Raw genomic sequence first — 18,945 nt, 5'->3', positions numbered from 1 at the left:
TACAAATTCAAGGAGATTGAGAATTTAATAAGGGAGTTTAATGTGTCTTTCAAATGGGTGAAAAGAACAGAAAATGGAAGAGTTGATACTCTAGCAAAGCAAGGGGCTTTAAGACAACATTTCTTTTGGGCAATCTATAAATCCTTATATTGTTAGGGTGAATTTTACACCCATCCTTTTGTAATCTTCAAGCTTCATTAATAAAATTTCTTTTAATTGATCAAAAAAAAATCTTCCTCCATCTGGTAATCGACTACTCGTCGCATAGATCCTTCGTTGCAACCCTCAACGCACCCATTGCGTGTACATAGCTCCCCCATCACATTTTCCTTGACACATCTCACATCGTGGTAACAACTCTACAGTGCCTTATCATGCTTTGGGTCCATATTGTAGCAGGACTTCACAAGCCCACATTGCCCACCCGTCTTGAGAACACATAGTGCAACTTCTCCATAATTCCACATTGCTCATCACAAACGCTATTCAATACTTAAGCATTTTGGGTCACACTTCCCTAACATACCCACCTGAGGATCCGAAAAAGAGAGTAATTGCACCCTTGCTCACTGACTGGCCAGGTGTCTCAGATCTAACAAACTTGTAACAACATTCCCAAAGCAGGAAAGTTTCCCTCTCTTTCCTAGGAAATCTATAAATAAGGGATCTACGAGAGACGCCCCCCCTCACGCGTTCATAACCAAACCTTGTGTGATTTATGCTTCTCTGAAGACCGACTAATTTCTCTACTCTCATCCTTCTTTTTCCTGACCTCAGATCTCCAATCTAAGAAAACCACCCTCTACAACCTCTCAACTCACTAGAAACTCCTCCTATAAGGCCATCTACCATCTTTCAAGTAGACCATTGTTGTGCCTTTCCCCTAGACTTAAATTTAGAATCTCTGGATTCATTCCTAATCATGATAATGGTGTCGAGGAAAATGAAGACTCCCGAAGGAAGCTTGGCTCCGACCCCTGAAGATCTGATGGAAAGCCAGCAGTAGATTGTTATTGAACCTCAGTTTGAGTACAAAGATGGCGAAGAACTGAGACCTTGGCTGATAAGTTGTACAACCTCACTGATCGAGTCGTTAGAATAGACAGCTGACTGGATAGTATAGCCACGGGATTCCATGAGGTAGAACGTATTTACTGCCTAGAGCAGCAGCAGAATGAGATCAAGGAGATGCTCCTCCAGCTACTCCAACAACCTTAGTCCTAGAGCCTCAAACTCAGCCACCAGTGGATGTCTATCAGCCGCTTCAGTCGGCCACCCAACATCGGTACCAGGCCAAGCCAGCACCAGTTTCTCAACTTACAACACTAGAGACCCCTGATCTAGCATTCCAGAGACCAGATCCATTCAGATCTATGCTTTTTGTAAGGAACACTACCCACACCGTCATATCAAACCACCACTGATTATGACAGCAGCAGGGAGATCCGATGGCCCTTCAGAAACACCACTCAATCAAGAAGAGCTCCATGATTACATGCAAAGCCTGATTGAGGTGAGACAAGGGAAGACTCATACTACTACTGTGTTACAGAAGTCGTACACTACTCGGATCTTGCAGAAGACATATCCAATAGGGTACCACCCTCCCCAGCAATGGTGCTTCTATGATGGACAGTCCGGCAATCCCCAAGACACATCAGCAAGTTTGAAGATTCTCTAGGCCCCTTCGCACTAGATGGAGACCTCAAGGTGCGTGAATTTTCTAAGTCACTTACCAGGCCAGCTTACTCCTAGTTTATGAATCTGGCTGTAGGGAGCATTGATTCCTAGGAAGAGTTGGTAGAGAAATTTGTTGCAAAGTAGTTCACCCTTGAGCACAAGAAGACAATGGCAGACCTGAGAAATGTGGAACAGAAGTTTGAAGAGGAGCTGCTCGATTACGTACTGCAATTTAGAAAGGTGACGCATTCGGTGTTTGATGAGCATGTGACCGAGAAGGAGGCTTATGTCTCCTCCTCCTTCCTCCTTGTCTCCCTCCTCTTAAGGAGGCTTATGCCTCCTTGTGTTCGGGAGGCTTACGCCTCTTATGTTTTGAACTACACCTCACGCCTCTAGGTAGTGGAATGCCTCGGGTCACGCCTCCATGTTTTAAAACATTGATTTTAATAATTTTTTTCTTTATCTTTCAAAAAAAATAACAATCCAGTAGAAATCATTAATTAACTAAGAAACAACCTAGGAAATCATCAAAACAAAATAATAAACAAGAAAATAGCTAAATTCAAGCACGAGAATGCTTCACTTTCTTTCTTGTTCCTTCTAGATTTGTCACATGTTTCTTCATAGTTAAGTGTTGCAGCCTCTACATCAAAAAAGTACATGTGAGGGGAAAAGCATTTGTTTGGCCTTCTTTTCTACAACACATCACAAGTATTGATCGTTCCAAGGAAGACCTCCCAACAAAGGGACTGAATTTTGGGAGGGTTAGGCTTGTTCCAAATTTCTTTCACTGGGAAGTTAAACCCCCAAGGTATTTGGTCGTATTAAAAAGTTGAAGAAAGAAGCATAAATAAAAAAGCCAACCAGGGAAATTGACCACACCCTAGTGTCCTCCACACTTTGGTCAAAAAAAAACTAAATCAAATCTGGTCAAAAGAAAGATGAGGGATTCAAACTCCACTTCCCTAAGACCTCTTCTGAATCCAAAGTTCCAATTTAAACCTGAAGCAAAGAAAACCACAAACTTAGATATAAGTTCAGATTTGTAGGGAAAGGCAGACAATTCTGAGGGTAGAACTCTTATAAATAGGATCAGAAACATTGAGGAGGATCCGGCTGTGAGATGGAGAAGATAAATGGTGTTTAAAGCTAAGAAATTTGTGTTCGAGGACTGCCGAAACAACGGTCAAGCTTGTCTGAAGATTAAAGAAGAGAAAAAAGCCACTGTTTTTATGTTCAGGGATGCTGTGGTGTGGATAAAAGGTTTAGTGGATGGAGCTATCTACTCGAAGAAAGAGAATGGATGTAAGGGGCAACTGAAGATGGAAGGGAAGAGTTTTGGTGTTGAACTGAGGAATAACAAGAAGGGCTGGTACATAATGTTATCAGAGTGTTTCAGGGAAAGGAAGAGAAAGATGGTTTGTATTCCAAAAGGAAATAAACAACAAGGGTGGAGACTCTTTGTATTCCAAAAGGAAATAAACAAGGGTGGAGACTCTTTGCCAGGAGGTTACAGGAGTATCTAGTTCTGACAGAGGAGGTGAAGAATGGGGTGCAAAAGGATTTACAGGAGAAAGAAATCGAGGTTTCAGTGGGGGATGAAACGGAGAACAGTGACGTAAAGGAAAGACAATCGGCAATGGCAGAACAACCTACGATCTCCTGCTCAGTGAAGATGGAAGTGGAGAAAGGGATATGGGAGAACAGATACATACTAACTGCTGGCACGGAGGTTACAGACTGGCAGCCTACTATAGCAGATATTGCGAAGAAGATTAGGCTTCCTTTGGATGCATTGGTAGTGCCCTTCAGTGACAATAGATCGGTTCTAGATGCAGGGGGCGAGAAGATTGAGTTATCTTCTTTTCAAACACAGGTAGTGTTGATTACCATCGAAGAGTGGCTTATGTCTTGTAATGAGGAGGATGTTTCCATGGGAAGCATTAAGTTAAAGCTAGTTGGGCTGCCCTTTAACTTCTGGAGGAAGAAGAATGTGGGGAAGATAATCTCTGCAATGGGGGGCTTAATGGTGGATTGCAGCTTTAGCAACTTGCGAGCTGTGGAAATAAAGTTGTGTGTGATGAAGCCAGAAGAGGTTCCTTGGGTGGTGGCTATTTTCCAGATGGTCTATGGAGGAAAACTTGGATTCTGACAGAAGCTGAAGCGACTCTGTGGAGCCAGTGTTCGAAAGAGGAAGACGATGATGACGTGGACTCTTTGAACCCACATGGCATGCAGAAAGATGGTGGTAATAAAGATAGGAGGGGCGAGCTACTTAGGGGAAAGGAACAGTCAAGTAGCAGGGTTTTATTGGGCGGCAGCATAATTAAAGAAAATAATTCAAAAAATTTGTTTAAATTTTCAGGAGGTGGAGTCATCCTTTGCTGATGTGGTCAAAAGGGGGCCGAACCAGGGGCAAATCATGGAGGGTAAGGTACATGAACCAGACCAGAAACAGACCAGTCAGGCTAAGGGGTTGAGCCGGACGGAAGTTTCATGTGACTCACTTAAAAGTCACGTGAGCGTAAGTAAGGGGGGAAGGACTATAGACAGACATCTGGGTCTATCTTCTTCCCCAAAGAAGACCCAGTCGAAGAACAGCCTGAGTAGGCCGAACAAGCAAAATTTTAAATGGGTTTCAAGAACACCAATAGATGAGGAGGAAGACAGGACAGGTTCGCATAGCCCAAACCCCAGATATGCTAGGACACGTACAGAGGAGAGAGATCGGGAAGATGGAGGGTGAGTCGATTATGATTTGTTTGATGAAGAGGAAGTTTCTTCTTCAGTTGGGTCAGAGACTGATTCACTTGAAGAGGTGACAGAAGTGGTTTTGCTGGAAGAAGATTTGCTTGACACTAGTTTTCTCTTCGATGTTGATGTGGGCTTGGAGGAAGTCAACTCCACTCTGAAGCTGCCGAACAGTTCGGCAGACAGGAACGATACCGAGTATGGCTTGGTTGAAGGGGGAGTCCATCTGGATTTGAATAAGGAAGAAACTGTCCAAGTTCCGAACAAGGTGCAGATAACTGATAGGCTGGTATGCGGTGATCGCAGGCAGCCACGCTCCGATGACCAAATCTGGGGTGAGCAAGAGAGCCTAAGGATTATATCACAGGGTAAACCAATGGCAGGAAGTCTTCCACTTCAAACTGCTCCTGCTAAGGAGAGTCATGAACACCAAATTCCTAATATTCGAGTTGGAGCAGAAATCTTTGTTTATGTGTTGAACCAGTGTTGGAACCCTATCAAGGTATGACTGTGAATTTCAAGTTTGATACTAATTCTCCCTTGTCTGTTGTCCCTATTGCAGAATCCCAGGTTGCCATCTTGCAGCAAGCGTAGAAGGAGAGTGGGGAGGTGGGTAGGGAAAAGAGAAGCTTAAGGGAAAGAGAGGAGGAAGAGGGGGAAAGAATCTGGAAATTAATAGAAAACCTTTTGGAAGAGTTTAAAAGTAAAGAAGTGGAAGCCAGCAGATAGAGGAGTTAGGCTTAGACAAAAATGAGGATCTAAGAAAGCGTAGTGAGATCAAGGGGAAGGAAAAGGAAGACTCAATGGCTGAGCTTGTAGACCAGCTAGGTTGTAAAATAAAGGACCCGAAGGATATCAAAGTTTTTTAAAGAAAAAGGAAGGAGGTGTCTAAGGCTAGAAAGAGGAAGCTCAGTGAAGCTGAAAGATTAAGGAGAGAGGTTGAGGAGGATAAGAGATTTAGTGAGAGTAAGGGGAGAAGAAGGGGGAATAACTAGGGGGCAGAGACAAGGGTTTATAAGGAAGTGAAAATGAAATTTAGAGCTGGAACGTTAAGGGTTTGGGGGAGGAAGGAAAAGGGCTATGATCAAGGAAGTAATAAGAAGAGAAAATCCGGATGTAGTTCTCATTCAAGAATCAAAGATGATGGAGTTTGATGGTAGATGGGCTAGATCTATTTGGAAGGAAAGAGGTATTAAGTGGGCAGTGAGTTCCTTCCTGGGGGAGTTCAGGGGGAATAATAACTCTGTGCAAGGATGAGGTTATGGAGGGAGTGGAAGAGCTTATTGGAAGGTTTACTGTATCCATCAAGTTTAGGCAGTTGGTAGATGGCTTTGAGTGGGTCCTATCAAATGTCTATGGCCCAACTGGCTATAGGGAGAGAGGTGAACTTTGGGAGGAATTGGGAGATATCAGAGGACTGTGGGAGGGCCCCTGGTGCCTAGGTGGAGATTTTAATGTCATCAGATTCCCGCAAGAGACTAATAATATGAGGAGAGAAAGGATAACTAGTATGAGGAATTTCAATAGTTTCATTAATGGCTTTGAGTTAAAAGAGGTTCCTATCTTGCATGGTTGTTTCACATGGTCCAATCTACAGTTAAATCCAATCTGCTCGAAGTTGGATAGATTTTTGTTCACTACAGATTGGGAGGAGCATTGGGGGTGGTTACTTCTAGGATGTTGCCTAGAATTACTTCAGACCATTGGCCTATCACCCTAATGAGAGAGGAGGGAAGTAGAGGACCATCACCAAACAGGTTTGAGAATATGTGGCTTTCCCACCCGGGCTTTGTTGAGTTGGTCAAGTCGTGGTGGAATGGTAGTAATCCAAATGCAAATTGGGAGGGCATGAAGTTCCATTGGAAACTTAAGGAACTGAAAGGAAAGATTAAAGAGTGGAACACCCTCCAGTTTGGTAGAATTGAGGAAAGAAAACAAGGAGTGATCAGAAAAATGGAAGAGTTGGATGCTAAAGAAATGGGAGGCACATTCAAAGAGAGGGACAAGTTGGAAAGGTGGGAGCTCAAGAAACAATTAGAGGATATTCTATATCCGGAAAAGGTATGTTGGAGGCAAAAATCTAGGCATAGGTGGGTGAAAGAGGGTGACAGGAATACCAGTCTTTTCATGCAATGACCAATGGTAGAAGAAGGAAGAATCTTATCTCTAAACTAGAGGTTGGAGGGTGGTCCTTACTCAACAGGCTGAGATAGCCAATGCTTTTGTAGAGCACTTTAAGTCCATCTATGGAAGACCTTCAGACCAGAATTTTTGGTTGGAAGGTCTAGATTGGCCTAAACTTTTGGAGGAGGACAAGGTGTGGTTAGAAAGGAGGTTTGAGGTGGAAGAAATCAGGGGAGCTATATTTGCATTGGACAGATCCAAAGCACCAGGGCCGGATGGTTTTACTATGGCTTTCTATCAGGATTGTTGGGAGATTCTAAAGCAAGATATTATGAAAATGTTTGATAATTTTTTTGATAGAGGGGTGATAAATCTAGGTTTGAACTCAACATTTATTGCTTTAGTTCCAAAGAAAGATGGAGCTTGTCAACCAAAAGACTTTAGACCTATCAGTTTGGTGAATAGTTTGTATAAGATTGTGGCTAAGGTCTTGTCTCAAAGAATTAGAGAGGTACTGCCAAGCATAATCTCACAGAATCAAGGGGCCTTTGTGGGTAAGAGGCAAATTGTTGATCAAATCATAATTGCAAATGAATGTGTGGAGGAGGTGAAGAGAAGGAAGAAAGGGATTGTATACAAGCTAGATTTGGAGAAAGCCTATGATATGGTTGATTGGTCCTTCTTAATGCAAGTGATGGAGTGCTTTGGATTTGGAGTGAAATGGTGTAAATGGATCTTGGGGCGTATTGAGAGTTGTCATTATTCAATATTGGCGAATGGGACAATGGTGGGTCACTTTCCGGCTATAAGGGGAATTAGACAAGGTGACCCTCTCTCACCATTCCTTTTTACCTTGATTGCAGATGTGTTGGGGAGACAAATAGAGAGGGCATATTCCATGAACCTAGTGAAGGAATGGAGGGTTGGAAGAGATGGAATACCTATCACTCACTTACAATTTGCTGATGATACAATTTTGTTTTGCGACGAGGAGGAGGTGGGGTGGGTTAGGAACTTGAAGATGGTAGTGCAAATTTTTTAAAAAATGTCAAATTTGAAGGTGAATTTTGATAAGAGTTGTATAGTGGGGATTAACATGGAGGAGAGTGCTATGCGAGAAAGGGCTGAAATTTTGGGGTGTGAGGTTTCACAATAGCCATTGAAGTATTTGGGGTTGCCTCTTGGGGATAATTCGGGGAATAACAGTTTTTGGAGCCTGGGAGTTGACAGGTTCACCAAAAGGTTGGCTTCTTGGAAGAAGAATTATTTATCCTTGGGGGGCAAAATCACTTTGATTAAGGGCCCGTTTGGCAAGTCTTTTTGAGAAGATCTTCTTGTAGCTCTGACAGTCAAAAGACGCATTGAGCTTTTGACATAAGATCTGGGCAGCCCAAAATGGGCTTTTCGCGTCTTTTTGGCATTCAGGCTTTTGGCGGTTAGATCTTCTGTGCACCAAACAGAAATAGACCGATTTTCGGTCTTCTCGGCTTGTAAACAGTCAAAAGACCACGTGGAAAGATGTGCCCAATGCAGCCTAGTCCACTTTGTCTAGCTTGCCAATGTACTATCTATCTATTTTTAGGATCCCTAAGGGTGCAAGTAAAAGTTTAGAGAAGCTTATGACTTTGGAAAGATGATGTAGTAGAGTTAGTGGAGGAGTTAATAGGAAGATTCTCAGTTTCCATCAAATTTAAGAATGTAGAGGAAGACTTCACTTGGGTGTTAACTAGTGTCTACGATCCCAATAATTATAGAGAAAGGAATGACATGTGGAAGGAACTGTATGCAATTCAAGGTTTATGGGAAGGTCCATGGTGTTTGGGAGAGGATTTTAATGTGATATGATTTTCTGAAGAAACTAATAACTCTCAACAAACCATCACAACTAGTATGAGAAAGTTTAATAGCTTTATTGCTGATTGTGAGTTAAAGGAGATCCCATTAGTGCAAGCTCGATTTACTTGGTCTAATTTACAGGAAGTGCCCTTGTGGTCGAAGTTGGATAGATTTATCTTTGATGTTGATTGGGAGAATTATTGGGGAAACTTGGTGTCTAGAGCTTTGCATAGGGTGACCTCGGATCATTGTCCTATAAGAATAGGTGTGGAAGATTTTATCAGTGGACCTAAACCCTTTAGGTTTGAAAACATGTGGCTAACCCACCCGGATTTTGTTAATAAAGTAAAATTTTGGTAGAATGAAGAATTGAGGGGGATAAAATGGAAAGGGGTTAGATTTCACAAGAAACTACAGAGGATAAGAGCAAAAATAAAAGTTCGGAATAAGGAACATTTTGGAAGACTTGAGGAGCAAAAAGTGAATCTAATCTCTAGGATAGAAGAATTGGATGAAAGAGAGGCTCAATCTAGAATGGAGGAGAGGGAGAGAGTTCTGAGGGGATAGTTGAAGAAGGACCTAGAAGAGGTCCTACTGAGGGAAGAAATAAGCTGGAGGCAGAAATCGAGGCATAGATGGATTAAGGAAGGTGATGGGAATACTAAGTTTTTTCATGATGTAGCAAATGGGAGGAGGAGAAAAAAAATTGTGTCTAAGTTAGAGGTAGGGGGGAGGAATTCACTAACCAGGATGATATTGCTAGGAAGTTTGTTGAACATTTCAAATCAATTTACAGAAGACCCTTGGAAGAGAGGAGGGAAATCGAAGGGATTGATTGGCCAAGGTTGGAGGAAGATCAGGTTAGGTGGTTGGAAAGAAACTTTGAGGAAGAAGATATTAGGAAAGCGGTGTTTTTGATGGATAGATCCAAAGCTCCAGGACCAGATGGTTTTACAATGGCTTTTTACCAGGATTGTTTGGTGATAAAAGGTGATCTTTGTGAGGTTTTTAATGAGTTTGCAGAGAAGCATATAGTCAGTCGAGGCATTAATTCTACATTCTTGGCTCTAGTTCCAAAGAAAGCTAATGCTCTCCATCCTAAAGATTTTAGGTCAATTAGTTTGGTGACTAGTATTTATAAAATCCTGGCCAAGGTCCTGTCTTTAAGGATTAAAGAAATCCTCCCCTCCATTATTAGTCAGGCTCAAGGGGCTTTCATCCAAGGGCGTCAAACAATTGATCAGATTCTGATTGCCAATGAATGTGTGGAAGAGATGAAGAGGTCCAAACAGAGAGGCTTTGTTTGTAAGCTTGATCTGGAGAAAGCCTATGACTTGGTGGACTGGCAGTTCCTACTAGAGGTTTTGAGGAAGTGCGGGTTCAGGGAAAGATGGTGTAGTTGGATGACTAGTTGTGTTAGCTCTTGTCACTATTCCATCCTAGTAAACGGGGTGGTGAGGGATTTTTTTTTCCAGCTAGTAGGGGAATCAGACAAGGGGACCCACTTTCACCCTTCCTCTTTACCTTGGTAGCTAATGTGTTTAGTCGAATTATCACTAGGGCTGATAGGGAAGATGTGATAAGGGGTTGGAGAGAAGGCACAAACCGAATTCCAGTCACTCACCTTCAATTTGCAGATGACTTGATGATCTTCTATGAGGGAGGCTTCGGTGAGAAGGTGGAAATTTTGAAAGAATTGATTACAGTTTTTTAAGGAGTCTCTAATTTGAAAATCAATCTAGGAAAAAGCTGCATAGCCGGAGTAAATTTAGTTTTTGAGGAGGTTGAGGCGATTGCAGGCTGTCTTGAGTGCTCCATTTCCTCCTGGCCTTTGTCTTAGGGCTTCCGTTGGGAGCAAACCCTAAGGAGAGTAGGTTCTGGACCCCAATCTTGGAGAAATTAGAAAAGAGATTAGCTGTATGGAAGAAAAATTATATCTCTTTGGGTGGGAGGATCACTTTGATAAAAGCTACCCTCATGAATCTACCTACCTATTATCTCTTTGTCTTTAGGATACCATCTAGGGAAGCGAAGAAGTTGGAAAAATTGATGAGAGATTTTCTATGGGAACTGGGAGAAGGTAAAAAGGACCACTTAATTAATTGGGGGGTTGTGGGTAGAAGCAAAGAGGAGGGAGGATTAGGGCTCGGGAATGTGCTTAAAAAGAACTCATCTTTGTTAGGGAAGTGGCTGTGGAGATGGCCTTTGGAGCAGGATAGACTCTGGCACGAATAGTGAAGAGTATTCATGGATGTTCAGAGAGTGGTTGGGATGTTGGTACATCAAGGAGGGCTAACCTAACCACACCTTGGAAAGCAATTCACAAAATTCTTCCGTAGTTCCTCAGTTATGTCAGGTATGATGCTTGTTCAAGTAATTCTATTTGGTTTTGGGAGGACATTTTGGTTGGTGATCTCCTTCTGAAAGACCTTGTTCCTTCGTTGTACTCTGTTTCCTTGTATAAAAATGAGGTGATCTCAAAATTCCTTCCGTCGAATTTATTCTTACCAGCTTTGTCTTGGGATTTTGGCTTCCATAGAGGGTTAAGGGATGAGGAAATTGAGTATTTGTCTACTCTTCTGTGTCTCCTTGATAAGGTTTGGTTGGATCCCTCGAAACCTGATAAAAGGATTTGGGCCATTCACCCCAATGGGTCTTTTTCTTGTGGCTCCTTTTTCAAGTTCCTCTGCCAATCTCCCTCTCAACAGAGTTTCCCTTCCAAAGAAGTTTGGTGTAGACCGGTCCCCCCCAAGGTTATGGCTTTGTGCTGGGAAGTGTGGCATGGTAAAGTAAACACAATGGATAACCTACAAAAGAGAAGACTCATCCTTTGTATTTCACCAAACTGGTGCATTCTTTGCAGATCTCATGGTGAGGATTGTAATCATCTATTTTTATCTTGTAGTGTAACTGTAGAGCTCTGGGCTTGGCTTCTATCCTTGTTTGGGTATAGTTGGGATATGCCAGCAAAAATAAGCACAATCTTTAACCCTTCTTTCTTCTCTTGGCCCCATAAAAGAGGAAGGAAAATGTGGAGATGCTCGCAAGCAGCATTGTTATGGACAATATGGGAAGAAAGGAATGCCAAAATCTTCCAAGAAAAAGGAAAAAGCAGTCAAGCCTTAAAGGACAGAATTATGTCCAGGTCATTACATTGGTTAAAGACTCTAGAATTATTTAACCATTTCACTTTTCTTGATTATTGGAAGGATTGGAAATTGGTAGCAAGTTGTTCCTCCTACAAGGGAAGGGTAGTGACTAGCTGGGTCCCCCCTCCTCTTGGTTCTTTGAAGCTGAATTTTGATGGGAGCAGTCAGGGTAACCCAGGTCCCTCTAGGATGGGAGGTGTACTGAGGAATGAGGCTGGAGAGATTGTCTTAATCTACTCTGGCCCTTTAGGAGTTGGGAACTCTACCCGGGCAGAACTGTTAGCTGCAATACAAGGAATACTTCTTGCAAAAGAAGTGGGTGTGGAGCAGCTTCTGATTGAAGGAGACTCTAAGACAATGGTGGACTGGTTAAATAATCCGGAGGATGTCACTTGGGGCTACAAAAATGAGTTAAAAAAATTCAAATGGCTTATGTCTATAACAGTACAATGGATTGAGAGATCAGCTAATGCTTTTGTTGATGTCTTGGCAAAACAAGGGATAAATAGGGAAACATTGTTCTGGGCACAATTGTAACTATTGTTTTAATTTCAACACTCATGTTTTCTCTGTTGTAGTTTGTGTATTTGCTGTTTGGAGAGGCTGCTCCTCGTGCCTCTAAGGGGATTTTCTTGTATCTATTCATTATTTTAATGGAATTGATGTTATTTATCAAAAAAAGCTTATGAGGGACTTCTTGTGAGAGCCAGGAGAGGACAGGAAAAGACCATAGGGTGAAGTGGGAGATTGTCTCTAGAAGTAGGGAGGATGGTGGTTTGGGACTAGGAAACATTAGGAAGAGAAATGAAGCTCTTTTGGGAAAGTGGCTATGGAGATTAACAGAGGACAGAGTAAGTTGTGGGCTAAGGTGATATTAAGTATACATGGGCTTGTTGATGATGGGTGGGACTCTGGAGATCCATACATGCCATTCTCCCTTCTTTCTTGCATCACATCAGGTATGATCTTTGCTCTGGTAACCAGGTGAAGTTCTGGGAAAACCTTTGGGAGGGAGAAGTTCCATTAAAAGATAAGTTCCCATCCTTATTCTCCCTCTCTCAGTATAAAGGGGAACCTATGTCTTCCTTTCTAGTCCCTTCTGAGTCTACCTTTAGTTTTGACTAGGATTTGGGTTTTAGAAGAGGCCTTAGGGACTCATAATTTAAGGATGCTCTGGAGTTAGTTCAAATTTTGAATGGGGTGGTTTTAGACCAATCAAAAAGGGATAATAGGATTTGGCCCTTAACCCCTTCTGGTTTCCTTTCCTGTGCTTCCTTCTTTAAGTCTTTGGTGTACTCTACTAACAATAGCCTTCAAAATTTTCCAATAAAGGAGTTTGGGGTAAACTGATCCCTCCAAGGATTGGAGCTTTTTATTCGGAAGCCTTCTTGGAAAGATGTAATACCTGTGATTTACTCCAAAGGAAAAGGCCTAATAGGTGCTTGTCCCCACATTGGTGCATCTTATGCAAGGCTAATAGTGAAAGCCCCGACCACCTATTAGTTTCTTGCCCTTTCAGTTCTGATATTTGGGTTTGGTTTGTGGATTTATTTGGTTGCAGGTGGCTCCCTCCCCCAAGCATACAAGGTTTGTTTGTTGCTTCTTTCTTTAGGTGGCTGAAGAAAAGAGATAAAATCATGTGGAGATGCTTGAGAGCTGCCATCTATTGGACATTGTAGGAAGAAGGGAATCAAAGAACCTTCTCTGAGAAAGAAAGAAGAGCTTATTGAGGTCATAACAGTTAGAGTGATGCAATGGTTGAAAACTTTGGAGTTGTTTGTTGGTGTCTCTACGGGTATGCTGCTGAACAATTGGAAGGAAGTAGCCTCCTCTGTGCCGACTCAATCAATGGTGCGCCCTCTGTGGTCACCACCACCCCTGGGGTTTTTGAAGTTAAACTTCGATGGGAGTAGTGAAGGCAACCCGGGACCATCAGGTGTTGGAGGTGTAATCAGAGATGAAAGTGGGAAGGTGGTTGCATTATACTCAGGTCCCATTGGGTTGGGTGATTCTCTTAGAGATGAACTGTTTGCTTTCTTAGTAGGGCTAAGGAAAGCAAAGGAGCTAAACATCCAAAAATTGATTATTGAAGGAGACTCACAGCTAGTGTTAAATTGATTAAGGAAGGGTAATGGTTTTTGGATCTATGCTAATAAGAGAAGAGAGGTTAAGTGGCTGCTAAGGGGAGTGGAAATCCAGGTTCTATGGTGAAAAGAACTGCAAATGCCTTTGCTGATAACTTGGCAAAACAGGGGGTGGGTAGGGGCCAATTGTTTTGGGAAATTCTGTAATCTTCTTGTTGTTTTGGGGGAGAGTTAAGTCATTTTATCTCTCCCTGAAATATTGTATGTATTCTTGAATTCTTTTAATACAATTGAATTCTGTCATTGGTCAAAAAAAAAAATCAGAAACATTGAGGGATTAATATATCTTCATCCTTTCATGGTTCATCATCACCTAAGGCTTGTCCCAACCATATGGGGGAGCTACATTAATCTTATTTCGCCATTCCACTCTATTCAATGCCATATCCATCTTTAAATTATGGGTGCTTAAATCATTTCTTATAACTCCCACCCAAGTCCTTTTTGGTCCTTAACCTATCTAATTTTGAGGATTTTTCTTTCATTGATTCCTGTAATGATTCAAATGTGATATGTTGCAAGTTGAAGGGGCTAGACAAGCTAAGGGTAGAGTGAAAGGGACTTGGGTGATAGTAATAAGAAATGATTTAAGTGCCCATAATTTAATGATGGATATGACACTGAACAGAACGGAGCGGAAGAACAGGATTCATGTAGCCAACCGCATATAGTTGGGACAAGGCTTAGATGATTAAGTATGGCATTTGAGTGAACCCATGATATATATGCTGCAGATCTTTCTTTTAAATCATTTAAATGCAGTAAATCAGTGAATCTTTCATACATAAGCCATACTGTGAAGACCATGTAAGCTATGTCCATGGAGTTTTTGCTCCTTGCCTTTTTCATACAATATTTCCCTTAGTTGTCAAAATAAAAGCTACAATAGCCTATCAAGATAAATACAGCCAACAAGATCCACTGCTGATTGAACAGCCCTCACTGATAAACTGATGGACCAAATAAAAGAAACAAGACGCAAAATATTTGCATGTGTCAAAAACACAAATGTCCATTTCTTACAGAATAGTCAAAGTGGTCTCACAGTTGCAGAAGCCCAGAGCCATGATTTAAACGTTAAAAGTTGAGGTCTCAGCTCCAGTTCTTTCATGACAGGAACCGATTCTTTCCAGTCCAGTTCAGCCTTTGATCTAGCTTTCTCTGCAGCCCAGACAGCATCCTCCACCTAGATTGGCAATGAAGATCACACAGAACGTTACAACCTTTAAAAGCAATAGTTTTAAATAAATTCTAAGCTAGAAAGCACGAAACTGAACTTGCAGAGCTTGAGTCTCAAACCAAGTGAAGCTCGCTAGTATGTTGTAGCTGCGAGGAAGTTGAACTAAGTAAGGGTACCACATAGAAGCCTTTCCTTTATCTATTTCAGCTAATAAACATACGGCCAATATCTGCAGAAAAGTTTGAAAAAAAATAAATTTTCCAAAAGATATAGATTTTAAAACTCCTAAAAAGAAAGTAGCAACTTAAAAACATAATTAAGCAACTGAAAAACCTTCTAGAACTTCGAAGTTTAAGCGAAGCAATTTATTTGAGAATCACCTGAGTAGAAGAGAGATGGGAGTATCCGTTGACAGAAATGGCAAGTTTCTGATCTGTCAACAGACTTTCCCTTGTCATCAAAGCGGATTTCGGCACTCTGAGAATCAACTCTCCTTTCCTAAGTTCACGGGCAGCAGCTAAACCTCTACTGCAGAATTCTCAAAATAAGAAGAAAGTCATTTCAGTTTTCAAAAATTCGAGAAGATGATGATATAGATTTGCTTTGCTAATCTTCAAAAAAAGAATAATGCCAAAATGACTTCTTTGAGAGAAAGAAATAGGCCATAAGGACTGCTTACCCCCCTGCGTCCGGAAAGTGTGAAACGAAAAGGGAATTGCCCAAACATAATGCAGTCGTTGATTGCAAGGGATTGGTTGAGTCTGAGATTCCCAACTGCGAGGCCCACTTCAAGAAAGTTTCCAGGTTTCCAGCCTCTCCCCCCATTTCTTTCTCCTGGTCTCGCCTCGGCTTCGACTCTCACGAGTCGGAGCTTTCAACTCACTCAACTGACTCAAGTTTCAGAGACTAATGTTTCACCTAATTACTAAAACCTAAATTTTAGGCCCTGACTTTTAAAAGTATAAAAGTATGAAACATGTGATATAATGTTTATATTGCATACTTTTTGCTTTTAATTCTATACTTTTTAAAAGTACAAAAACCCCCTAAAATCATGAAATTGGCTTTTTAGGCCCGATAGACTTTTATAAAGTATTTTCATACTTGTCCTGTTTGGATAGATTTTTATAAAGTACTTTCATACTTTTGAAAGTATAAAAGTATGGAAAGTACGATATAATGTTTGTATTATATAGTTTGTGCTTCACCTTTTATACTTATTAAAAGTACAAAAAACCCCAACAGCACGAAATTGGCTTTTTATATTTAGTGCTTTTTGTGAAATATTACTTTCGTTATCGTGCGAACGGGTGACCACCCTCCAATACAACTCTCGGCCCTACCTCTGTTCGCCGCTATTGGAGTTACACCAATGTCGTCAGTCTCAGCCACCAAACCATCGAAAGCATGGACGGACGTGCTTTTACCAAATAAGAAATAGTTCTTTTGTTCCGGAAAGCATACTTTACAAAATTTTTTATCTAAACGGTTTTCGAAGCAAAAACACCAAATAAAAACATTTTTTGTACTTTATACTTTGGTACTGTTAAAAGTACAAAAGTAGAAGTCTACCCAAATAGTGCCTTATACTTTGTGCTTTTGGCGAAATAGTACTTCCATTTTTATGCAAATGGGTACGTGTGACCACTCTCTAGTACAACTCTCGGCCCTACCATTGCTCGTCGCTACAGGAATTAGACCGCCATCGCCGGTCTCAACCACCAAATCATCGGAAACCGTCACCAGATGCATGAATGGATGTGCTTTTACCAAACAAGAAATGGTTCTTTTGTTCTATAAAGCATACTTTACAAAATTTTTCACCCAAATGGTTTTCAAAGCACAAATACTAAGGTAAAAGCATTTTATGTACTATGTACTTTGATACTATTAAACTTCAAGTGAGGGTAAGAGTTGAATTTACTCAAACCGGATTAAGTGGTAATTCTGCTGCACTTCAGGTGATTGATCACTTCACTTGCTTGGCTACTCAACTTTCTAATGCATGACACTTCTAACAGGAATATTTTCTTTTGGACCATTTTACCCCTAGTTTTAAAGGATCACCATGATCTAATTCTCCTTTTCCTTTTTTTTTCTTTTTTCTCTTTTTTTTTTGTCAGATCCTTTTTTGCCGGTCCACTTAGGTCTATCCAATGCTAATTGCCAATGTATCAGGGATCGAGGACTTTTAAGTAGGACAAAACGTGGCTTTGGACAAGGGTTCTAAAACAAATGATAAAATGCTCAAGAAATTTAAACTATAATGGGTATTGGATCTTTAAATCAATTTATAGGGCTTTTCTCAAGATTATGCTCTTGCGCTCCTATTCTTTTTCTTGATTTAACATTCTCATAGCCATAGATGAAAAAGATCTTCCTGTCTTTTAATATAATGGGTTATGCACCTAGGTGATCAAGGAGGACTTTATTATAAGACGAAATGTAAATAGGTAAGGCTGAAATAAAAAAAAAAAAAAAAAAAACCGAGAAATTATGTCACTATTGGACAATATCTTATCAATTTGATCGTCATATCTGCCCTAGTTGCTCTCACTAGCTCTTCTCTTCTTTTTGTCACAATAGCTAGCTACCCCAATTTATCTTTACAACCTCCTTTCCTTTTCATCTTTTTTATTTTCTTCTCTCTCTCTCTCTCTCTTTTTTTTTTGCACTTGCCCCAATTTTTCATATTCATTTATTTCTTTATGTTTCTTCTCAATTGATTGAGGTCCACACGTAGAATTGAACATCTGACATTCGCTTCTTAGAAAGGTTTACTTGAAGGAATTTTACTATAAAGGCTCAAAGGGATAACTAGTGGAATAAGCAATAAAGAGGGTTTAACGAAAAAGGATAAAGCAAATAGCCAAAAGAGGGCCTCCCATCATTTCTATACTGAATGCATAAGACATAGGGAAGATATACATGTCAAGCACAACTCGAGTTTAACTGAATCAAGGGCATTTATGTTATTTGACAACTTCAACATCGGAAATTTTGAAGTCACCCGAATGAGAGTGATTCTTTCCGTTCCTCTCTTCTTTCCTTATTTTCTTTTCTTTTTTCTTTATTCTTTTCCAATTCCCCTGTTTTCTCTTTTCCTCTTTTTTTTTTCTTCTCCTTCTTTTTTTTTTCTAAAACCTTTTCTAGCATTTTCGAAAGAAGCATATTGAGAATTTGATTGGTTTAACAAACAAGAATGTCCAATGAATCACCTCAATGGGCTAACTAGTGGTGTTAACAGTGGCAATGAGTTTGAGGTAATAAAAACAACAGATAATGACCTACAGTCCTTTCCCTAATTAGTCAGTAAAGCACTAAGTTAATATGACACCTTCATTCTATGTTGGCTCATAAAACGTATCAAAAGGAGTGCATATCCCATCACAATGAATTCAACCTTATGACTACCCTAGTTTGAGCTATTAATGGTGGGTTTATCTATGGATGCGCTTGGAGATGGATATTGTTGTTTTAGTTTTATAGGATTTCCTTCCCCTCCTTAGACATTTCTAGCGATGAATCTTCAATTAGCAATCATCACTTCACCAAGTTATGCCTTCGAGGTTCATTTTAAGTTATGATTATAGAATACTATGCTCATACAATCCCCTGAAGGAAGTGGCGACTCTATCTCTTCCAAGGTTGGGAAATCCCTTTCTTATTAAAACTTGCTACATTATTATCAAAATGACAAAATAGAACATCTAAGTAAAACTCAAAACACTAACTTAGAAAAATTGAACTTAATATACAAATTGCAAAACGAAATGATAAAAAGATGAATCGAGTCCTTTGTTAGGTAAAAACTAATTGATTAAAAAATTAGGACATTTTTATTATTATAGAGTAGTGACAACATGCTTAGAATCTTTTGGGTTAATCTTGGGCCCATTTGGCATGTCTTTTTTGGGAAGATTTTCTAGTAACTTTGACATGCAAAAGACATATTGAGCTTTTGCATGAAGATCTGAGTAGCCCAAATCATGTTTGGCAGATGCACGTCTTTCTGCGCAAGATTAAAACGCGAAAAACACAAAAAGCTTCATTTGAAGCTTCCCAAAATTAGCTCGGAAAG

At 40.6% G+C, this 18,945-nt stretch overlaps 1 protein-coding gene across 3 annotated transcripts in view; it reads right to left on the bottom strand.

The window, feature by feature from the left end:
* Positions 1 to 15,807, bottom strand: part of SDG40 (SET domain group 40) — a 34,755-nt gene extending 18,948 nt beyond the window's left edge. For 2 of the 3 annotated variants that reach the window (XM_010253897.3, XM_010253895.3), the window contains exons 1-4: positions 15,544 to 15,807; positions 15,245 to 15,392; positions 14,962 to 15,093; positions 14,730 to 14,870 (exon numbers count right to left, since the gene is read on the bottom strand). In XM_010253897.3, coding sequence (XP_010252199.1) covers positions 14,730 to 14,870; positions 14,962 to 15,093; positions 15,245 to 15,392; positions 15,544 to 15,689 — 567 coding nt within the window. In that variant the 5' untranslated portion in view covers positions 15,690 to 15,807. The remainder of the gene's footprint in view (positions 1 to 14,729; positions 14,871 to 14,961; positions 15,094 to 15,244; positions 15,393 to 15,543) is intronic. The other variant, XM_019197155.2, reaches the window with a different exon arrangement.
* Between the last annotated feature and the right edge of the window lie 3,138 nt (positions 15,808 to 18,945).

Source organism: Nelumbo nucifera, chromosome 5 (genome assembly GCF_055504915.1).
Source record: "Nelumbo nucifera cultivar China Antique chromosome 5, China Antique-T2T, whole genome shotgun sequence".
Lineage (NCBI taxonomy): Eukaryota > Viridiplantae > Streptophyta > Magnoliopsida > Proteales > Nelumbonaceae > Nelumbo > Nelumbo nucifera.
Note: the sequence above shows the minus strand (reverse complement) of the source record. Positions and strands in the feature narration are given on the sequence as shown.